General features: G+C 37.0%; 1 protein-coding gene across 2 annotated transcripts in view; it reads left to right on the top strand.

Moving 5' to 3' along the window:
• LOC122516675 (protein slit) overlaps positions 1–18,505 on the top strand; it is a 328,162-nt gene extending 309,657 nt beyond the window's left edge. Inside the window, exons 4-29 of one of the 2 annotated variants that reach the window (XM_043634673.1) lie at positions 5,580–5,651; positions 6,096–6,167; positions 6,276–6,489; positions 6,767–6,930; positions 7,477–7,548; positions 7,653–7,724; positions 7,816–7,887; positions 8,006–8,149; positions 8,268–8,425; positions 11,451–11,601; positions 12,283–12,429; positions 12,525–12,668; positions 12,883–13,046; positions 13,565–13,766; positions 13,887–13,958; positions 14,044–14,115; positions 14,203–14,274; positions 14,357–14,520; positions 14,765–14,984; positions 15,657–15,966; positions 16,064–16,277; positions 16,381–16,842; positions 16,930–17,133; positions 17,242–17,391; positions 17,668–17,807; positions 18,020–18,505. In XM_043634673.1, the coding sequence (XP_043490608.1) occupies positions 5,580–5,651; positions 6,096–6,167; positions 6,276–6,489; positions 6,767–6,930; positions 7,477–7,548; positions 7,653–7,724; positions 7,816–7,887; positions 8,006–8,149; positions 8,268–8,425; positions 11,451–11,601; positions 12,283–12,429; positions 12,525–12,668; positions 12,883–13,046; positions 13,565–13,766; positions 13,887–13,958; positions 14,044–14,115; positions 14,203–14,274; positions 14,357–14,520; positions 14,765–14,984; positions 15,657–15,966; positions 16,064–16,277; positions 16,381–16,842; positions 16,930–17,133; positions 17,242–17,391; positions 17,668–17,807; positions 18,020–18,106 (4,015 nt within the window). In that variant the 3' untranslated portion in view covers positions 18,107–18,505. Of the gene's footprint in view, positions 1–5,579; positions 5,652–6,095; positions 6,168–6,275; positions 6,490–6,766; positions 6,931–7,476; positions 7,549–7,652; positions 7,725–7,815; positions 7,888–8,005; positions 8,150–8,267; positions 8,432–11,450; positions 11,602–12,282; positions 12,430–12,524; positions 12,669–12,882; positions 13,047–13,564; positions 13,767–13,886; positions 13,959–14,043; positions 14,116–14,202; positions 14,275–14,356; positions 14,521–14,764; positions 14,985–15,656; positions 15,967–16,063; positions 16,278–16,380; positions 16,843–16,929; positions 17,134–17,241; positions 17,392–17,667; positions 17,808–18,019 lie in introns of both variants that reach the window. The other variant, XM_043634672.1, reaches the window with a different exon arrangement.
• Positions 18,506–24,159: the final 5,654 nt, after the last annotated feature.

Raw genomic sequence — 24,159 nt, 5'->3', positions numbered from 1 at the left:
ACACACACACACACACAAAGAAAAAATACGAAGCGGTCAGCCGAAGAGGATCGGGACTTTATCGAGATCGTTTCCGCAGGCACAGTGCTCGAATCCCTACGAGCTGCCACTTGAGAAGTCGAAAAAGCACACGAGTTTGTGGCCCCCTTTTTCTTCTTGGACGAGGATATAGAGAGAGAGAGAGAGTATCGAGGGGGGACGGCACGAGCTAGAGTAGGTAGAAAGGTGAAGAAGATGATGAAGGAGCAGAGAAAAAAAAAGATGACCGTTGGACATGGAAGTAAGAGGGAAGAAGAGAAGAGAAGGAAGGTGAAGTTGGTGGTCCATCTATCATCTCGCAAAGTGGCCAAGACGGACGGGTCTCGAAACTTACCGTCTCGGTCTTTTCCTTCTTCTTCTACTTCTTCTTCTCTTTCTTACTCTCTCTCTCTCTCTTTCTTTCATTCTTTCTTTCTTTCTTTCTTTCTTTCTTTCTTTCTTCTTCTTTCTTAAACGGAACTCCACAGTTTCCGACGATAAGACCGGATCAGGCACCTTACAAAAGAACGTATCACGTTGCGACCTTACGGCGAGTTCTCACGGCCGTACAGGATGGCCCCGATAATCTCTCATCTGCTGGTGGATAAGCAGCTAAAGTCGACGGTACACATCCATCTCCCTTCTAGTCGTTCCCTTCCTCGAATAAAATCGAATGCCAACGAAAATCTTACTCGTAATTTCGTGATTTTCTTGATTTCTTATCCGTATATAACTTCGTGGATTAAGATTTTTCTGAGATTGATCTTGACAATTTTTTTTTCGTTATTTTTCCAAGAGAGAAGAAGAAAAAAGTCAAGGGATAAAATTGAAAGGTCTTATGAATAAGTATTATCCGATCTTTAATCGTTAGATTCGTATTTAATTTTGCGAGTTCAATCGAAAATAAATTTCACGAGTTTAAGAAAGGAGAGCGTGGGTCGTATGACGAGAAACGAAACGTATGATTAACCCATCGCAACGCAAACGGAGAAAGTTATTCGAAGATGGTAAAGAAGACCGAGAGTACCTACTCGGAGAAGAGGTAATAAATGGTTTGACACAATGGGGAAGGGCTGTGGACGCGCCTCCTCCGATTAGTATCACTCGCTCTCTCGTCGCTACAAACGCGATAGAAAGAGGAGGAGGACCAATGAGAATATACAAGCTCGTATTTACGAGGTAATAACATTTCCTTCCTTTATCCGCGTTTCATTCGTAAAGGGTAATTTAAAGGATGATTCGAAAAAGGGATTGCAAATAATTCACGAGGCAGCGTGTATATCAAAATTAAACTTGAAAAATTTACAACGGAAAGTAGATTATAGATTACGAATTATTTCCGACAATTAATTTAATGTTATGACATATACGGACACAAGCGTTTTACAAAATTGAATTATTGCGTCTGTCAACTGTTGATGAAACACGTGTACTGTCATCTAAATAATTCATTGTACCAATATTAGTTCATATAAATTTAAAATTCATTAATATACCAAGCATTTCCTTGATATCGCAATGATAAATGAAACTCAAAAAAGCAGACAATGAAGAATTAAACAAATTCACATTAGATTTGATTAATTCATAACGCGATCCAATTAAAACAATTATCTTTCTTATCGTGCATATTTATAACAAAATGAAAATATCTCATTTACAGGCTCGATCTTAATCCAAAATTTATCTCTCAATTTTCACATACGAAAATCTATACCTGATAAGGGTTTGAAATAATCTCGAATAATAATAATAATACCAGTCGCGACATTCGTCGATATTCGTTCAACAAAGTCGTCTCTTTCAATCGTTTGATTTCAAGAACAGACAGAGGAGGAGGTAAAACAATCCTTGAACACTTTGAAGAGATTGAAAAAGAAAAAGAGATGGGAAAGGCGGAAAGAAAAAAAAAGGCGTTTTATTTTTACGAGCATCGGGGGTTGGGGAAGGGGTGGAGAAGGGGAGATCGCGTCATTCTTGTTATCTAAAAACACGACTCGCGTTTCGTACATACGCGTAGCAGACACTCCGTGTAAGCTTGGCATCAAACGAGCCGCGATATTTCACGTTCGTCGAACGTCGCCGATAAGAGCTGTCCTTCGCGCTTAATGCTCTCGATATCGTATCGTGGGACGTTTCTCAAATTTTTCTACCACCCATGAAGCCAACAAATCCATCGTGTCATTCTCTAACCATTTTTTTCTCTCTCTCTTTCTGTCTCTCTTTCATATTTTCACATGACTACCCAAGTTACAAGTCTCTTGAATTTCACCAAAGTCCAAGAATTTTCGTCTCTTCGTTCTTCCATGCTTCTCGTTTTTTTCATCATCTTTCTTCATTTCTCTCCGATAACGAGAAGCCGAGCGTGTATTTCTCTTTGCCCGTTCCATCTTTCCAGTATATTCTGTGTTTTCTATGCCGTTGAATTCTCGAAGCTCTTCGTTTATTCTTCCAAGGCAAGAAGAGCAAAGTTAGAAGTCTAAATATCGGAGTACGCACGACTGGAACTTCTCATTTTCCTTGCCTTTTTATCTTTTTCTCTTTCATTTCGAACGTCTTTAAAAGGAAGGATCGATCCCATGAAAAGAGCAAAAGAGAAAAATAGAAGAAGAAGAAGAAGAGGGAAAGAAAGAAAGAAAGAAAGAAAGAAAATAGTAGAGCTTTGGGTGATGAGAGGTGAACTGAGGTAGTAGTAGGGAGGAAATAGAAGAGGGTGGTAAGCTTAAAGGAGAAACAAGCGTCGCGTTGAGAATTCGGATCTCGCATTTCGCGTCCTCTTCGAGATTCGTTTTATCCCGTGCTTATCGCCCTAGTCCAGTGAGTACCAATGGAGGCGGCAAACGCTGTGGGAGCAGCCAGTTTGGCAAGACCATTTGAAATTGAAGTTGTCGAGAGAAAGAGAGAGAGAAAGAGAGAGACCTAGTCTCGTACTCGCCTTTCGCTAGAGATGAGACGGTCCAGAAGGTCCTTTGTGAGTGGTAAACGGTAGAGGCGCGGCCACGTCGAAATTCGGTAATTGCTTTCTGGATTGGCTCGGTTCGCGAGCTGGAAGTTCAATCTCCCAGACTCGCCTTATGTTCGCGTTGTCCAGCTCATAACATTCCTCTCTCTCTCTTTCTCTTTCTCTTTCTCTTTCTTTCTATCACTATCTCTCTCTTTCTATTCAGTCTCAAGCGTCCCTCCTCATCTTTTCTCTCTCTCTCTTTCTCTCTCCTTCTTTTTCTGTCTGTCTGTCTGTCTGTCTTTTTCTGAGCCACTCTCGTAGTCTGTGGCAAACATAATTACAGATTGCGAGTTCCCCGAGCCAATGGATGGTCAATGCTGAACCGTGCTCCAAGACCCCTAACCTATCATCACAAATGTCTGCTTAACTCGTGCCTCGAGAAGAGATTCCGAAGCTTTCTCTCTCTTTCTCTCTCTTTCTCTCTTTCTTGTTTCTCTTTTTTCACTTTTTTCTTTCTCTTCCAGGAGAGAGAGAGAGAGAGAGAGAGAGAGAGTTGGTTTAACAGCGCTTGAGACTTGCCTGAAGATATTCGATTCCGCGATGAGCTTTAAAAAATACTCATCTTCCCTACTCGTTTTGTTAAACGAACTCTTCGCGCTCTTCTTACCGAATGATTCATCGTATTCTTGGTGAAAGTTAGGGGAGATTAATCTCTATTGTAAGCTCGGTTAACATCAACTTTCGATAACTGTTATAAATCCATAGTCGAATATTGTTAAATTGGTATGAAAAGGATGATTAGAATTTTGAATACGAGGAAAATAATGTGACGATAGTGCGCAATTGGAAGCTTAAAAAAAAATAAAAGAAGAAAAAATAGGTATCCGACGAATAAAGTTTAACGAAGAAATGAACCATTAGGGATGCTGACTCTATCTCGCATTCACTCGCAAGGTAACCCTCGTATTTCTCGCGGATAAAAGATGCTTAACAGCCATCCGAGATACTATCTGAAAGCTCCCGTTCATTTGAAAACGGACTCGTGCAATTCGTGAAGCCGGCCACCCGTGAAAAAGCTTCGAAGTGGTTGAGAAAGAAAAACTCATTCGTTCTTATACATAACGTGAATGTGTATGTGCTTGTGTGTGTGTTTGTATGTACCTATAAAGAAAACTAACAAACACAAGTACAAGGAATACGACGATGGAGGACGATGACGACGAAAGTCGAGTATATAACCGGCCACGAGAAGAACTAGCAAGAGAAGAGAAGAGAAGAGAGCTTTGCACGTACATAGCCAAGCTCATTAGTGGTAACTTTAACTCCTTCGTACATCCGTCCTCGCAGCAAGCCATTTTACCCTTCTTGCTCTCTTCTTATCGTGATTACGTTTCCTCTTTCCCTGTCTTTTATCGTCTTCAAACGTTTCGTTACGCCTTAGGTACCCAAGCTGATTTCCTCTTCGAAGAAATAGCATAACGAAATGATAATCGTATACTTAACATAATTTTTTTTCATTTAAGATCAAATATTATTTTTATTAATTTAATAAATCAATAGGTAGATTCCTTTGGGATTATCCTAAGAAGCAAAAACTTTTGACGTGTGCTATTGGAAAGAAATTAAATAGAGTTTCTTTTGAAACTAACTAGACCTTTCTCAAAGAGAGAGAGAGAGAGAGAGAAAGAAAAAGAAAGAGAAAGAAAAAGTAAAAAAGAAGGAAGAGGAAACACCACGATAGTGGAAGTCGCGCGACTACTAGGCCAGCATTCGATGCTCTGAATAATTTATCGGAAATGTAGGACGAACTCGCGACTAACTGAGCTCGGAAGTGGAACGAGCCGGTGTTCTTTACCCATCGGAACTCAACGTGTTACGGTCGTGTGTCCGTCGAGGGAAAAAAACTTGGAAAGGTCGACGTATGAAAGAGAGAGAGAGAGAGAGAGAGAAAGAGAAAGATTCAACGAAGCAAGTTCGTAGTAGGTACGAGGTCGGTTCTTCTTTTTCTTCTTATTGCTTCAAACGAACGAACCACCGTGGGATACCATGTGGTGACTTTGAAACAGGCTCTCTCCATCTTTAGAAAGTGCGAGAGAGAGAGAGAGAGAGAAGCGGTATCGAGATCACTGGATGATGGACGAGCAAAGGATGTGCCTTCTCTTGTAATTGCTTCTTACCGGTTCGCCTTACAATTCCCAGGACTCGATGCAAATCGATTCGTCTACCTTTTCGACTTAACTCGTCTAAAATCCTTCTTAAGATGTCACTAACGCGCTTGTTATAGACTAAAAGTCATACGATAATTACGATGTTCTTGACGTCAAAAAAGGATAGTACCGATATCATTGAATAAGGAAGACGGTGCATCTGACTTCAAGAGAAGGAAGATATCAATGAAATTAATCATGAAACCACATTCCGTTACAACTAAAAGAGGAGATTACGATTTTCTAGATTGCAGTTAGCCAAGAAAGAAAGAGGCGAAGAGAATATGGATGTTTGTGTATGTGTGTGTGTGTATGTGTGTATGTATTTGATCATTTTGACGTTAATCGAGAAATGAACCTTTCGAATCATTGACTAAAAGGAAACAATTGTTGTATCTTCCGTGTTGCAGAGATCTAAGTCACAACCAGATAGCCACGATAGGACCAAAGACGTTGAGAGGTGTATCTGCTCTCAAGCAGCTGTAAGTATATATTTTCCAAGGATTTCCTATTCTTTCACTCTCCCTCTCTCTCTTTCTCTATCTTTCTCTCTTTTTCTTCTTTTCCCTTTCCTCATCTTCATTCAATGTTCTAAGCTCGCTCCTCTTCCCGTTTCTCTTAGCGTATAATCGAAAAGTCGTGTAACCGTCCCTCTAGTGATTTCAATTAACGTTCGGTAATACTCTGCATCGTTTACCGTCCAACTAGTTCACTCCAGGAAGTCCAAGAGTTGCTTGAATGCTCCGCGGTGCAACACCAGGCAGGCATCCCTGAACAAACTTGATAGTTAAACTGTTTCGAATCCTCCTCTATTTGAAATTCCATCCTTTTCCGTTAACTTTGTGCATCGCGCGCGTACTCCTAGGTTCTCACTTTTCAAGATCATATTATAATTCCTTTTTTTTTTTCTTATCGACTTTTAACAGTTTATTGGATAACAACGTGCTGACGTGCATCGACGAATACTCGATAAGAGAGTTGAAGGAACTCGAAATTTTGTAAGTTTTTAAAGTAAAATGGCTATAACTCGAGTACGAACTATTTTGTTCGTACTTGAGATAAATAGTATTGGAAGATAAAACGAAGTTTACTATTTTTCTTCGCAGAATGTTAAACAACAACAAACTAACGACGCTAGGAAAAGAGATGTTATCCGGTTTGCCCCATTTACGGACCCTCAAGTTAGCCGATAATGCTTTCGCATGCGACTGTCACTTGGCTTGGCTTTCTCGACATTTGAGAGTATATTCTCGTCTCGGACAGCACACACGTTGCTCGTCTCCGGTTCATTTGAAGGAACGAAGTCTGATTGACCTACAGGTACGAATAAATCGGAAGATATCTTGTAAGATAAAAAAAATTTATCTAAAAATAAGCAAGTTTTTGCTTTTCTTCCGTAAAAAGAAAAAAAAAGGAAAAACCAACAAAAAATTGGAAAAGTCTAAAATAGTTTCTATTGCGAAACGGAACGTGTGCTTAACTTTCCGTATTTCTCATTCCTTTCTTTATTTTTGTTAGAGGAGGAGGTGGATATTATATTCTTTTTTTTTGCTCAAACATTGCGATCCTTTTTCTATTTCTTTTTTGTTGGTTGCAGGAACACGAGTTCAAATGCTCTGGCTTGGTAGAACGAGCGGGCTCGGAATGCAGCGCGGAACCGCAATGCCCGCATCCCTGCAAATGCGCAAACGGAATCGTCGATTGCCGGGAGAATTCCTTGACGAAAGTACCGACCCATCTTCCCGAGGACACCACGGAATTGTTAGTAAAAAAACCTTTACCCCGTTCTGACTCAACATAACAACGAGCTCCGAAACTTCTCTGTCTCGCGTAATCGATTTTTCTTTCTATTTTTTTTTCTTTTCTATCCATTTATCCATTTATTTATACATTTCTTTTTCTTCGTGGATAAAGTATCAAAAGGATGATGCGCTTTATATCCCACAAATTGGAACGAAAGAAAGAAAAAATTTGATTTGAAATTTGCCAGAAAAAAGAAAAAAAAATATACAGAAACCCTATTCCCGGGTGCGCCACACCCGCTATCGGATAAAATAGGAAAATCGAATTCGGCGAACGTGCGATGCCAGACGTGGTGCCAATTTACCTGGAGCGGTGCGAAAAATCTGTATTTTCTTCTTTTTTTTTTTTGCTCCTAATAATTCTCGGCAACCAATCGAGATCGATGGAATAATATGGAACGGTAGTTTAAATGAAGAATGATTCAATTATTATTTATTTCTTTTTCATCTCTTATTACTGTTGTTGTTCCTTCGTCTCCTAAAATGTTCATTGGTCGTTTTTCAGACGATTGGAACAAAATGGTATCACGGAGATCCCACCTAAGGCCTTTTCACCTTATAGAAAATTACGTAGAATGTGAGTATAGAACTATTCCTGATTAATCTGCTTATTCACATTTGAATAAATCACGCAAATTTGTTTAACATCTTCTTTCATCTGTTTTATTTCTGTTTTTCTAGCGATCTCAGCAATAATCAAATTCAAAAAGTAGCCTCAGATGCTTTCCACGGATTAAAGTCACTCGAATCTCTGTAAGTTTTCGAAGTTTTATATATCATATGTATTATGGTACTCGATAATAATATAAGTTAACACGTATAACACGAAATTTACATATTTCAGAGTTCTCTACGGAAATAAAATCAGTGACCTTCCAGGTGGTCTCTTTCAAGGACTTTCCAATTTGCAATTACTGTGAGTGATTGTATTACGTTTAATGATTTTTAACTAGGCATCGTGGTTATTAATTGTTCAATGAAATAATTGCAACAGCATTAAATTATTAACGAAACAATATATTTTCTGTTTCCAGTTTGCTAAACGCTAATGAAATTTCTTGCATAAGGACTGACCTTTTCCGAGATCTTTACAACCTCACGTTACTTTCTTTGTACGACAATAACATCAAGTCATTGGCGAACGGAACCTTCTCAAATCTGCGGAGTATCAAAACACTGTTTGTATCTAACGTTTATCTTAATTATTAATTATTTAATCTTTCAATTGAAGTATCTATTCAAATAACGATGGTTAAGAAATGAATGAGAAAAATATAAATGGGGTTTCTTTCGTAGGCATCTAGCAAAAAATCCTTTCATCTGCGATTGCAACTTGAGATGGTTGAGTGTCTATCTTCACGCACATCCAATCGAGACGTCCGGTGCAAAATGTGAATTTCCGAAGAGGACGCAGAAGCGGAAGATCGATTCGATGCGGGACGACAAGTTCAAATGTAAGGGTAAGCACGATTCGACCTTTTCGGTATCTCTTCTTAAAACTTCGAGAGGACAGTGTATACAGGTCGGTAGCTTCTCCCAACTAAAATCTCGCATTGTTATCCCCCCCTTTCATCATTAGAATTACATTAACATTCATTAATAACGCTTTTCCACTTCTCGAGCATAATAAGTTTCGTTTCTCAGTTTACGTTTATATTAATCGAACACACTCAATAGATAGAAACGTTTCGAACGAATGCAATATAAGAAAACTAAAATGATATACTGAATTAACCATCGATCGTAATACGCGATATTACGTATATTTTACAGGGTAATAATTTAATTAAAATCTCTACCGAGCTTTCTGAAGAAATATAAAAATTCTAAAACGAAACGAGTTTGTCATCTCTAATCTCGAAGAATAATTATTCTTCCTAATCTGCTATTAGACGATCGGTGAAGAGTAATGTTCGCGAAAGCTTCTGCCTTTGGCCATGGCCAACGGTGAACGATTTAGATTTATGCTTTCATCCGCGCTGATATTACGCTCGATGTAACTTCGTTAGTCTCATGGTGCATCTCTTGAAACGGTCTTTTTTCATTTTACGTCTGGCGTCGTTTCGATACATCTTGCGACGCAACCAGCGCCAAGACTTTTATTTTCTTTCTGTTTCTTCTTCTTCTTCTTCTTCTTCTTCTTCTTGGTAGTTGTCGGCACGTCCGGTCTGGATGATCGGCCAATCCGTACAGGTGTAGCCACGGTTGGATTCCTTTGATTAATGTCGTGCACTTTGTCGAGCCTGTGTAATTGCTACTGGATGCATCGCTGCAGAATCCCTGTCTCTCTACGCTTCTCCACCGATTGCTTATTTATTATGCTAGCATATTATCCTTCTCATAAGGACCAACCGTCGACATTTATGATTATTGTTATACGCTTATTGCGACTTGCTTGGCCACATTTCGAGTTCATTAATTTATAATATACATACTTCTCTCAAACTTGTACGCAAAGTGACAAACGCAATATCATTTCTCTGTTAACTGTAATTATCGGATTATCGGTATTTCTAATTTCATACTTTTCACGCTTCAACGAAGATTTTAGAATTAACTCATTTTTAGATGGAAGTCGTCGTTAAAAAAAGTAATTAATTTCTAACAGAGAAATTTATAATAACATGATATATATATATTAAATATATATTTATATAATGAATATAAATATGATATAATTTTTTTAAATAATTCTTTCTTTAGAAATTGAATTTTGTTTATTTTTATTTATTTTCTTTGGATTACGTCATGTGAGTGGATATACAAACTTCGAATAAAGAGCCACGGTAATACGCCGTATATGTTCGAGGATAATAGCCAAAAGTTTTCACCCATCCTCTTTCTCCTCTTTCGCGGTTTCGCGTTTATCCCAAATGCACTTTGCCTAGTACACAGGATAATCTTGAAAAACACACGTTCCGTACGTATGTACATACTTGTAGACTCTTGCTAAACGTGTACGGATATCTATGTATATATATATATATATATATGTATTACGAATTATATATATACTATATATATATATATATATATATATATAGAGCTACTCTTTTTCAGCATGAAGAGGTCAGAGGAAGTAAAACGACGCCGGGGAATAAACATTTCGGAAACACATATGTGCCCTTGTCTCCTACCCCTTTTACAAAGTATAAAGGGGTATTCTTGTTACGTGCATTTCTCTAAACGAGAGTTTACGCTCCGGGCGTAAAACTTGAAAGGAACTTTCGTAACTTCCGCTCGAACCATAGTAAAAATTTACGCTAAAGCCGCACGCGGTTTACGAAAGGATTCAAGACAAGAAACAAGAAGAAGGCGAGCGAGCAGCCAGTTCAAACGCCTCCTTCGAATCCTTGGAGAGAAAGTATACTATCTTTTGCGAAGTTGTTCTTTTATTTCCTCGGCAAATAACGTGACCACGGTCGAACGATTTTCGATTTTTATCGAAAGAAGAAAATACTTTTTTCGATCTTCGATATATATATATATAGAAAAATAAGAAGCAAACACTATAACGATATTTCTTTCATTTTCTTTTCTTTTCTTATTCTATTTCGATTTGAAGCGTGTATAAAAGCTTGATAACTTTCGAACCAATGATCCAATTTAATATTGATCGTAGCTCATTGAAGAAATTATTCTACGAATCGATTTTCCCTATTTCTGAACAACACATCGTTATACGTATTACGATAAATTACTAATATCGTTTCGCGTCCGCGTAAACGCGTATCGTGGTTCGGTTAATTCACAATGTAGAGGTATAATGCGACAATGAATCATTTCTCTATAGCCGTGCTCTCATGCATAAACATATTTACTATGTGTAATGCCCAACGTGTGCCGCTAAACACTCAATTATTGAACGGGCACGTTCTCCTACAAGCGACGCCCGGCCGATCCCAGTTTTGCAATGTCGCCAGGCATGATTGTTAATTATTAAAATGTATTAAATCAGTATATTATCGTTTCACCACGTTCATTCTCTCTCACATAATTACATTCAACGTTTCTCCTTTTGACTGTGTTGGTATATCGACAACGAATAAATTTCACTAAGCATCTATCAAGGGGTATCATCCTATCGACAATTCAACATAGTTATCAATAAATATCATTATCATTCGTTCATCACGAAATGCCTCATTTGCATACGGTAACTCACTCGACAATGATGGGAGTGATGCGAGCGAGGAGATTAAAAGTGAAACGTTATTTAACATTTGTTTTATTTATTCTCTACCATATGCGGAAATTAATATTTCATTAAAATAGACACAAATATAAGAGAGAGCAACGTTATAAAATACACGGTAGGTATACACAAAATGTTGCTCGTTTCGTGAGTAAATAAAAGACTCGCATCGCTTCTACTTTAACGAGCAGAGATATCTTTTTTTTAATGAAAATTAGAATATTTATATAGATCAGGCAATAAAACTGTTAATTCGACTCTATCAATGAGTTTTTTGTTTATAGGTGACGAAGAACTTTTGACTAAAAGGGCTGGCGAATGCATTTTACCCGGTGCATGCCCTTCTTCTTGTACATGCAATGGCGCAACTATCGATTGTTCCGGTAGGAAGCTTACCTCGATACCTCGAGATCTACCGATCTACACCTCCGCTCTGTAAGTATCACTTTACATTCTCTCTCGCAACGTATAATTTTAGTCAGTATTTTTTTCTTTTTTTTTGTAATATATACTGAATATCGCTGAATATTTCTGTCCGAGTTGTTTTACGCGTTTTCTCGCTAATACTTGACTAATATCGATATCAGATATGTGACACTCAAATGAAGATAAATACTATTATCATATCTATTTTCCACAATATCACTACCCATGTGGGCACGCGTGACATGAATATACGGGCAATGTTTTATAACCGAGAGACCACGTTGAATTTTAACGAATGAATTGTCGTTGTTAAACATTCTCAAATTCATTATTACATGTTACAATTTCTATCAATTGTAATGATCGATTATGTTTGCAACTTTTATTTCAACATTATTTATCGTTCGTTGTTAGATATATAGATTGAAAATGACGTGTATAATCGAACGAAATTATTTTACCGATTGGTTTAATTTATTTTTGTTGCACATTTGTCTTTCTACGAATAAAAATAATAATTTTCATGTTATTAGTCGTAATCAATTATTTTATCCGATTAATAAATCAGCATTACGTGATTAGTTAATTTAACGTTGTTTCTCTTTCAATATTAATTAATTGTCCGCATGATTGAAAAGGTCAAAGAGAAAATATTGCGAGTTATTATTTCCCCTTTTTTTCCCGATGCAGTTTGTTAGGTAACAACGAGTTGGACAAGATCAAAGCGGACGGGTTATTCCAAAAGCTTCCGGAATTGCAGCATTTGGATTTAAAGAGAAATAAAATCACACGCATCGAAGCGTCTGCTTTTCAAGGAGCACACAAGCTCACCGATCTGTAAGTTTTCACCGAACGTTCGATAATCATTTTTCTTTCGTTTTTATATTCGCCTTCATCTTATCTCATGAATTTTCCTCGTTTATTCTTCACAGATTGTTGTCCGACAATCGACTTAGAGAGGTTCACAACAAAATGTTTACTGGTCTGACGAATCTGAAGAGCTTGAATCTCCACGGAAATGCTATAACCTGCGTGATGCCTGGGGCTTTCGACGGATTGGCTCACATTCGTGTCATGTAAGCGTTAATAATTAATTGATATTACTCGTAGGATTTATCTTTAAAAGCGTATGCATATCGTGTGCGCTTCCGCTTATCAAGATTCTTTTTCCAAGATAACGAACTATACATATTAAAAGATATACATACTACGTATATACGCAAATACATGAATTCTAATGATTCCGAGTTACTCGAGTCGTGAGTTTGATGTATAGCTTTGCGTTTCCAGCAACATGCAAGGCAATCCACTGTCGTGTAATTGTCACCTCGCATGGTTCGCCGGATGGCTCAGGAAACGAGATATGACAGGAATGACCGGTCGTTGTCACGATCCCCCGCGACTCAAGGACGCCGTCATTAAGGATATTCCACATCACGAATTCAAATGTAACAGTACGTATGATTCTTACACAAGCTACTCATTTTTATTTAGTCGTTGAACTACTCTTTTGAAACAACCGGATTGGAAAATTTCTTTTATCTTTTTTCTCTTCTAACCCAGTGTAAAATAGATATCAAATAACGATTCGTGTTTTCCTTATTCTTATTTTCTTTTTTTTTTTTTGTAATAACGTACTCGAACAGATAATAATTATCTGTTAAGTTTGCATAAAATAATTATTTGCGTTAACGAAAAAACGAACGAACGAACGAACGAGTGGCCAACGGTAGGTAGATAAAACTTCTTTTTAATCTTATATCATCAAGTTCCAGAACGAAAGTATAAAATAGTTTTTTATTAATATTTAAGTACTTAATAATCGTCTACTTAATTTGCATGAAATTACCGAGGCGCGTTTTAATTTGCATAATCAGCATTTCTACGCGTTCTCTCTTGCTTATTCTATCCGCGGTAATTCGCGGGTTAAGGGGTTTCATTAACGATTGCCGTTTCGTTTTACGAACATCAGACGACAGCGTTGGCTGCCTGGGCGACGATTACTGTCCACCCCAGTGCAATTGTGCCGGCTCGGTGGTGAGGTGTTCCAGGGCTCAGCTTACGGAAATTCCACGTGGGATTCCACCAGAAACCACGGAGTTGTATTTGGACGAGAACGGCATTAAGACCATCCAGCCGGAGAGACTGAACCACCTGAGGATTCTGACCAAGCTGTAAATAAAACTTCCTCTTTATATTTCTTTTTCTCTCTTTGCTATCATTTTTTTCTTTTTTCAGTTAACTTTCACCAACGTGTACTAACCTTCTTTTCTTATTCGTTTTTTTTTTCCTAGCGATTTGAGCAACAATCAGATCGGAATGTTGTCGAACGATACCTTTAGGAATCTCACGAAGCTGTCGCACCTGTAAGTTGATACATTTTCTAATCTATTCTTCGGAGAGATTTCTCAACGATTTCTTTATACTCATTCTCCGTATGTTTATTCGTAGAATCATCAGTTACAACAAATTGCAGTGTGTACAAAGAAATGCTCTAGCAGGATTAAAGTCTTTACGTATGATGTGAGTTTTATCGATCTAGTTTAATTACATAGAAATACACGATTTATTATTAGGAAAAGCGTTAATCGATAATATTCATTCCGATAGCTCTCTTCATGGCAATGACATATCGGTGATTCCCGAAGGTGCCTTTGAGGATTTGAAATTGATAACTCATCTGTAAGTATGCTCAACGGGCTACTAAAAAGCTCGATAATAATTGGAATTTGAACGATTATGACTACGATTATTCATTTTCCAGTGCACTCGGTTCGAATCCTCTCTACTGTGACTGCAGTATGCGTTGGTTAGCTGAATGGGTGAAGAAAGATTTTGTTGAAGCTGGTATAGCCAAGTGTTTGGATCCACCAAATATGAGAGACAAACTTCTTTTAACGACCCCGCCTGATGCGTTTTATTGTAAAAGTAAATATCCCATCGATACGTATAAAGATCGCGAACAACTTTGTCAAGAAATATGATTTTATAATGTTAATGTAAATTTTGTCTTGACCAAGTATTGTTCAACGATCTTAGTTATCTCGTCGTGACGGTGTTTTTAGTTTGAATCGTGAAACGCGATCAGTCTGTTTAGTTCGTGGTTTTTTGGCCCATCAGCTCGGTACGGTACTAAAATTGCTCATTAATCGTAGACCTTTCTTCCGCGCAGCCAAGCAACAGCCAGCCGAGATCCTGGCAAAGTGCGACCTGTGTTACACCGCGCCATGTCAGAATGGAGGACTCTGCGAGGCGCTTCCGGATAGGCAGTTCCGTTGCAAGTGCGCGCCAGGATATCACGGGGACAGGTGTCAGCATAAAATTGACGCGTGCTATGGAAATCCTTGCAAGAACACCGGAACTTGCAAAGTATTGGAGGAAGGAAGATTCAGGTATTTACCGGCTAGACTATTCTCAAGTTTGTCAGTAGCTCGTCGGGTCGACTTTAGCCTTGCTCGTTATCCCGTAGTTGAGTTTCTCTTCGACGTCGATATATCTAATCCTGTCGGCGCGCGAGATCATCCAACAGGATTACGTAATTATCGGACGGAATTCCTTTGACTCTTCTATATCTCTGTCTATTCTATCGATCGATAGTAGATATCTTAGAAAAACGTCTGATGAGTAAAACGAGCCTGCTGCTTCCTACGAATGCGTAACGAACAATAATAATAATAATGATGATAATAATCATTACGACGTATCGAGAATTCAAGTTGGACGATCGATACGTCAATTAGACACGAAGTAGTGATTAAGAACAATTGGTAGAAAGTAGTTTAAAATGCATGATAGTATAGTGACGATGAAACTGTAATTTTGAATCGATTAGGCCTTATCAGTAGTAGCCTCGTAGATTTTTGTACGAGTGTGTTAATCGCCGTCATGGAAAAAAGAAAGAAAGAAAAAAAAAGAAAAGAAAGAAAGAAAGGAAATATAGAAAGAGTAGAATATGAAACGGGACGTGCACGTGAGCCCCGAAGAGCGACGTTAGTTTTGACGAATCTAGCTTGACCGAATGTCAAGCTCAATCTCTCGATTGACGTTCAGTCCGTGTGTGACAGTTGCGACTGTGCCCCCGGATACGAGGGACTCCGATGCGAGAGTAACGTCGACGACTGTGCGAACAACAAGTGCGCCAATAACGCGACCTGTGTCGACCTCGTCCAAGCCTATCGATGCGACTGCGCCCCAGGATTCATGGGAGAATACTGCGAGGCGAAAATACCCTTTTGCACAAAGGGGCACGACCCCTGCGAGAATGGGGGTCGATGCGTCGATCACCAAACCCACTACAGCTGCGAATGCCCGATCGGCTTCACCGGCCTTAATTGTTCCACCAACTTGGATGACTGCGGTGATCATATGTGCCAGGTACGACAACTCAATCCCTATCCTTCAATTTACAATTTCCACGCATTGTCATGATGTGTCATCCTCATTCGATCGAACGAACTCTTTTCTTTTTTAGAACGGTGCTACTTGCATCGACGGCATAAACAATTACGAGTGTAAGTGCGCGGCGGAGTATACTGGGAGGTACTGCGAGATTGCACCATCAACAGCCATGTTATATCCGCAAACGAGTCCGTGTGCTCATCACGATTGTCAATATGGTGCCTGCTTTCAACCAGCTCCTGCTTCTGCCGCGGACTATCTTTGCCAGTGCCACCCCGGCTATACCGGTACGTTTTGAAGATTATTTTGGTTTTCAATCAAGATATAAAATATATATGTATAGTTCGATTAAAGAACACAGTAAAGATATATAATTTGAATGAAACGTAGGAAAACGATGCGAGTACCTGACGAGTCTGAGCTTCGTGGACAATAGCTCGCTGGTCGAGCTAGAGCCGCTACGCACGAGGCCCGAGGCAAATGTGACCATCGTCTTTACGACCACGCAGGAAAACGGGGTTTTACTATACGACGGTCAAAATGGCGAGCACATAGCCGTCGAATTGTTCAACGGTCGCGTTAGAGTCTCTTATGACGTTGGAAATTATCCTACTTCAACGATGTATAGCTACGAGATGGTCTCCGACGGTAAACCCCACATGGCTGAACTTTTGGCGATCAAGAAGAACTTCACGATGAGGGTCGATCGCGGTCCAGCCAGGAGCATCATAAACGAGGGCCCAAGGGAATATTTGAAGCTCACCACGCCGATGTACGTTGGTGGTGTTACATCCGACGCCGCCACCGTTGCCCTTACAGAGTTCCATTTAAGGAACGTCACGAGCTTCCAAGGTGATGACCGAATCGTTAAATCTGTTAGAGTATCCTTTATCGAATCGATTGAACCTCGAACTAACGAACTTTAATCCTCCAACACAGGTTGCATCTCTGAGATGTGGATCAACCACAAGCTAGTGGACTTTAGTAACGCAGCCAAGAGGCATCGTGTTACTCCTGGATGTGCTTCTAACGAGGAGGAAGCTGATGAAGCACGAGACGTCATCGAAGCCGAAGGCATTGCTGTTAGCAGTAATGAGGATACTTTGCCACAAGAGCACATTCCTCCTCCTCGTGAACATTCCGGTAACTTTGAAATTTCTTCTATCTCTTTCCCTCCTTCTACACTTTTCATACAAAGAGAAGATTCAAATATATACAGATTTGTTCTGAAATCTTTCGACTAACTTTCAGATATCGTCGTATCGCTCCCAATCACAGGGACTTCCGATCCCTGTACCAGCCACGAGTGTAAAAAAGGCTCACAATGCGTTCCATCGCCATTTGGAAATGATTATTCCTGCAGATGTCAGACCGGCTGGCACGGGCGATATTGCGAGAAAGGTGATTCTATTCTATCTACCTAATTGAAACCTTTTCTTTTTCATGACAGACATCGTTAGGAAGTAAACTCTCGTGACTCTTATAAAAGGTCTTTGTGAAAGGTTTACCCCGGCCCTCCTTTGTTCGTTCGTTCCATGATTGAGACAAGATAATCGTAGAACGAATTTCATTGAGTGGTGCATTTCGAGTTTTGGACTTTTCGAAAGGGGGATGGGAACTTTAGAGTATGCTGGTGGCATTCGATGATCTAAGTTAAACTTTTCATTTCCGTTTCAGCGCCAACGTGTCGTAAAGAGCACACGAAGGAGTACTACAGCGAAAACGGATGCCGTAGTCGACGACCTGTGAGACTTGCCAAATGTTGGGGAAGTTGCGGCAATTCGTGCTGCTTACCAAGAAAGACCAAACGACGCAAGGTACTCTCTCTCTCTCTCTCTCTCTTTTTTTCTTTTTTTGTTCGATCGATATCAAATTTTCCTCTAAACTGTCAAAATGATTTATTATTTTTAATACAGTAGTAAACTTTGAATCCTTAGATCTAAGTGAACGTTGTTTAACTTTTGTCAAATTTCGAATATCATTTATCTATATTTCTCCTATGTAAAATTGTAAAATTGTCAAATTTTAGGTTCGGCTGATCTGTACGGATGGCATGCGATACACAAAGGACATTGACCTCGTTCGTAAGTGCACCTGCACTAGAAAGTGCTACTAGCAAGTAGTAATATCCGCATCTCGTCGAGCAAGCAACAAATTCTCTTTCAACAAACATCATCGTAGCAGTATATCGAGACTCAACGAGATCATTGACAAGGAAACCCCGCGATCCAAAATGTCGCGTTATCGATCTTTTAAATATCCCCGAACTTTCGAAGATGCGCCGAAGAAGGAAAGAAGAAAAAAGGGATGATTAGATTAGGTGAAGAATAAATAAAGTAACTGCGCCTATCTTCGACGCACCTTCAAAATAAAACGCAGGAGATTTTTGAAAGTGAGAGTGACATAGACAGTGCGGGCCAAAACTAAGATGGACACACACAGCCGGCTCAGTGTGATATGTATTATTAATTATTAATTACTATTATTATTATTATTATTATTATTATTATTATTATTATTATAATTATTATAATTATTAATAATAATAATATTATTAATATTATTACTATTATTATTATTATTATTATTATTATTATTATTATTATTATTGAAGATAAAGAGAAGAAGCAAAAGTATATTGTACGTAATATTAAGTATGATGGACTATCGATATTAAAAGGGAAAACTTTAAAAAAAAAAATAATAAGCCATGCGCATACATATTGCAGTTTAACGCATATTAGGTATTAAACGTATTATTATAGGATTGTAAGGATTCATAAGTGTGGAACGAGGGATGGAAGGATGGTTAGGAGAAAAAAAAAACTAATAATGGGAAGGATAATAAAAGAAGAAGAGGGGAACAGGATGCAAGCGTACACGCATCATTTTCATCCCTAATACGATACGATTTGTGAATACGAAAATGCGCGTGCTTGTGACGAATAAAATGCAAACAATCACTTAAACACATACACACACATACACACACACACACACACATACTTGCAGTCGCGAATATTTAACCGAGCACGTAAGGTGGCCACACTATTTAAAAAAAAAATGATGGTTCATAAGACTCGTGAGTATTAACGAATTACAAAAGAAACGTAATTTACGCATGATAAATAATAGTTTTCAACGTGTCCCGTCTTTTACGCAACTAACGTTAATTCTACACGTCGGGTATATACCCAGAAATAATTTACTTCTGGATCGAATATGCAATAAATCGAAAAAGGATAAGAAAAAAATAAGTAAAAAGAAAAGGAAAACAAAAGAAAAGGACTGCCACATTTTTTTTATCGTAATATATTTATAACGAATACGTATAGTTGAAAAAGCGTTTGTTCCTCGGGAGACTATTTTATTTCTTCGTTATTCGTTTATTGCTCAATATTTATTTATTCGCCGAAGATTGTTCGTTTACGAGTCAAATATGATATTTTATTACGCGAATAATTATTTTATTTTCTTTTTTTTTTTTTTTTTCGTTTTTTACATATTATATTTCTTCAAACGTCATAGACGTTAAAGAATTAGCACTCATATATATATATATATATTGTAGCGTTATTTTTAACTTTTTATCGATAGTTTTGAAAGTAAGCTTTTCGTACGATAAAGTTTAAATGACAAAATAATATATATACATATATTTACATTATATATATATATAGTTTTTTATTTTCTATTCTTTTTTTCCTTCTACATTTTCGTTTCTTTCACTTTCACGAAAGGTGTAGCCTTCGTTGATTTGGTATCGGCCTACTTACGATTAGATACGTTTGAAAACGATTATACATTCTACGAGAGTAGCTCTTTAAAGTGTACATAAATTACAAACTGATCATCATTTTAATCAAGAGTAGATTGTCAGGTCTCCGTGGAAAGAGAACGTGGAAAATGAAAAAACGAGTTTCTTAGTTGGTGATTTCGATGACTTATTCGCATTGCATACGGCCTAATCGTAATTATTCTCGCGAGAACCTAAGGTGTAATTCGTGAAATATTCGAGGTGCATCAAAACTTAGAAATCTAATCGTTAAGATATATTTTGAAACGGACTATCAGAGACCATTAAGTTTCGAAGCTTGGTATATATATATAAATGAATAAATTTTACGATTATTATAAAAATTATATTAATATAACAGCAGATTCGTTTGACCGAAGTAAAATTCGTTTGAATCTAATTGAAATCGAAATAAATTCGCTTTAAAACGAACTATCGATTCGTGGCGAGTAATAATTTTGAAAGAATTTTATTTTGTTAAATATTAACGAACAATGAAATCATTTTGAGAATATGTAACTTTGAATAAAAAAAAAAATAAAATCGATGACTCCAAAATAACTTCCGAACGCGGAGTCTCCATATCCGACACGCGAAGAAACGTAATAATCTTCGTGCAATTATTTTTGTATAAGAAAATAATTTATATGGGATTGTACCATATTTGTTCGTACGGGAAATATCATTCGAACTACCTGGTTCGCTAAAATAGGTAGAGATTATTTCGCGTATAATACATTTAATAATATATGTTAACAAGTGCACCTATCTGGCAAGAAATTATTCACTGCCATTCGACAAATAAAAAAAAGCGTTTACAATTAACTATATCGATTTTGATGAAATTCATAATCGATTTAATTACATTGTTAAGCAATTAACTACTAACTTATGCGCGTGGGTTTTTTTTTTTGCATTGATTCCTGGTAATGGCTATGCGTATTTAATATCTGTCTTTGTTCGATTAATCTAAAAGAAAAAGAAAAAGAAAAGAAACTATAAAAAATAATATAAAATAAAATAAAAGACAATTAATTGCAGTAAAATAAAGAAAACACACGCGCAAGCACGCCTAAAATCGTAAACAAAGTTGATCGTGGAAAAAAGCGTATCGATTCTTCTCACCGCTCTCTCCGTAATTCATAGCCCAATTTAAGCATAGGTGTAACCTAACGGCATGCATAAGTCATATTATATAACATTGGTACGACTTTGTAAGTATTAATAACCGTATAAAGCTCGCTTATATCATTTCGTTTATAACTCACGTCCGAAGACGACCTTCGAAATATAAATTCTTTCCGGAATTCTATCGGCCAGTCGATTTTTCTTGCATATACATATAGGTGCGATTAAGTGCGAATTAAAGTGAATCAACGTGATCGATTTTGAAAGTAAAGAAAAGAAAAGAGAATAAAACATACGTAAGCAACAACAACAACAAATCAGTTCAGTGATCATCGGTTGGACAATTTTTGAATTTGATCCGATTAAGCAGAAAAAAAGAAAAATATGTATAAAAGTAGGAGCGTACGGAATAATAGAAAAGTTCGATATCAACGAGGAGAAGCCATTTATAATGAAAGTGGTACGCTAGAAAAATAGAATAGAGAAAAAGAGGAAAGTAAAAAAGAAGACAACGCGTATAGAGGAAGAAGATAGAGAAAGAAAGAAAACTAGAAAAAGGTGGCGTTTTATCGCTAGATGTACGTCTGTATCGGACAATAATAACCGGCAAAAAAGGCATGAGTTAATTAGCGACGAAAAGAGTGTTGGCTCCGAGATGACCCAAAAAACTATATATTTCTCGGTGATTATCCTAAACGTTAAATTACTTTTATCGTTCTGTTTTATCGTTAGCTGCTTTTTAATTCGGTCGGTTTTTGTTTTCTTGTTTTTTTTCTCTTTTTAACTGAATGTATTTCTCGCATAGTTTTTTCCGCGACATAAGTTGAAATAGTTTTTTTTATTATTTTCTTATTATTGTTCTAGTTTTTTTTTTATCATGAATGTCGCAAAGCTTACGTTACGAAACCGACACTCTTTTCTTGGTATTATAAACGAAGTTATTATGTATTTCAGAATACTCTGGATTCTATGTTGGCAAAAAGAAAGAGAGGAAGTGAGAGAGAGAGAGAGAGAGAGAGAGAGAGAAAGTTTAAAAGAGATAAAACGGAGAGAAAGGAAGAGTGCGTGTGTAAGAGTATATAAATTCGTGAGAGCATGAAACATAATCGAGAGGGAAGAATGATTCCGAAAGGACGCGAATGAGATTTGTATAAATGTGTCTATCGCGAAGCACGTTTTACCAAATAAAATTGGAATACTGCATGCCTAGAAATATTATAGCTCTATACATGTAGGTATTAAATTAGGTATTAGCGTGAAAGCAAAATGTCTATGTTTATATAATGTAACAAATCTTCGAAATATGAATGCAATTAAATAAATGTATGTAAAGTTTACAGTGATCGTTTAGTGCCTCTACAATTATCCTTTTGTTTTATCTCATATTAAATGTTTATAATTTATTGGAGTTTGAGATAACTCCTGAAAGTATGCAACCGTTACTACATCGATAATCGCAATGTGGAATATTATCTATTGGCAAAAACATCTCTACTGGTATGTTCCAGCAAAGAATACAAAAGTACATAGAAGCTCACAAGTCCACTTTTCTTCTAACCAGATTCATCTTAATTACTAATCTCACCACCAGATGGCGATAGTAGGTACTTAACGCGGTGAATATTGTATTCTTTGATTGTGTTGTACCGTTACATATTGAGTATCTACTACCACCCACTGACGGTCAGGTTAGTAACTAAGATGAATTTGGTTAGAAAAAAGTACTTTTATGTATTTCTGTATTCTTTGATTCCACGTAATCTTGTAAAATTACAATAAAATCTACATTACCGATAGGTGGTTATTACATTCAATCACAATCTTATCATCAGAGTCTACAGTTTAAATTCTCGCTTTAAATTACCATTCGTACAAACCTTTCTATTAATTACATATCCATTGTTTAATGATGTTTGTTTTTCATTAAAATAATTTCTTACTAAATATTAATTTATAAAATATATATATAAAGAAGAAAGTACACAAGAAAATAAGACAAAGGTCTACATCGTTAGAAATAAATAATTCGATAAGAACGTTGTGTACTGTGATATTTTATTCGATAAATTCTGACAATGCGTCGTTTGTTCTGCACATTCGCTGTGTATACAAATATATTTTTAGAGACAATTCATCGCATCGATGAGTGTCGGAGATCGGACTGTCAGCATCGGCATTTTATGGTCACGTTTTAAAAGGATCTTCAGATGATACCGATGACGTTGTTCGTTTCTAACAAATATTCAGCGCGATAAGTTAGGTATGTATATATAGAAAAAGATTTATCTCGTCGAATATTATAAACTATCGTATGCATTAAAAAATTTTATCTTCTCGTCGTTTGAAATGAATTGCAGAATTGATCTACATATATAATAATTCAACGATAACAACGCATTTTTTAATTTAACTCTTTGCCATCGCACATCGCTGAATACTTTGCGGTTGTATGACTTTACACGCGTTTAATTTTAATTTACCTTTGATAGAATGTTAATTAATGTTCGAAAAAATTAAAAGACAATATTGGGTTTTTTTATTTTTAAAGAAAACAAGAAAGCAAAAGAGAAAGAAAGAGAGACAGAGAGAGAGATGGAGATGGAGGTAGAGTTATTTCTTACAATTTATACCTGTCGAATGTTTCAATAAAGAAACTTACTGTTAGGGTATTCAATTTATTTAGAAGAATAAATTAATTAATAGGAAATTAAAATCGATTTGAAATCATTCGTCTTTTTTCTTCTTATACATTAATTACTTTTCACTAATGAAATTTCTATATAGATTTATGTACATATATGTATGAACTTTAAATGCATTCTTCCTTCAATGTTGATATGAAGCAAAATCTCTCAACGCTATTCACGAATATTACAATCTAGCACGGGACATTCTACTATCCTAAGCTCCATATAAATCTTACAATTTTATTATCGAAATGTAAGAGTTTTGAGTTAACATATAAAAGTTTATGTTTACGAGAGTAAAAGAAAGAGAAAGAGAGAAATAAAGAGAGAGCTCTTAAAGAATCATATTGGTATTAAGTTTTTTTCGTAAAATTTCATCCTATTTCTTGTCTCTGTTTCTCGATAAAAGAGACAAGAAAAAAAAAAGGACGAAAAGCATCTTGATATATCGTCGAAAGCTTTGACGTTACTTTCGAAGCGAATTCGATTTTCCTAGGTCGACGAGATGGAAACTACTAACCTCTTGAGTCTTTATCTCTCTCTATTTATCTATCTTTC

This window comes from Polistes fuscatus, unplaced genomic scaffold (genome assembly GCF_010416935.1).
Source record: "Polistes fuscatus isolate 324 unplaced genomic scaffold, CU_Pfus_HIC Scaffold2, whole genome shotgun sequence".
NCBI lineage: Eukaryota > Metazoa > Arthropoda > Insecta > Hymenoptera > Vespidae > Polistes > Polistes fuscatus.
The sequence above is the reverse complement of the archived record's forward strand: the minus strand, read 5'-3'. Positions and strand labels throughout refer to the sequence as shown.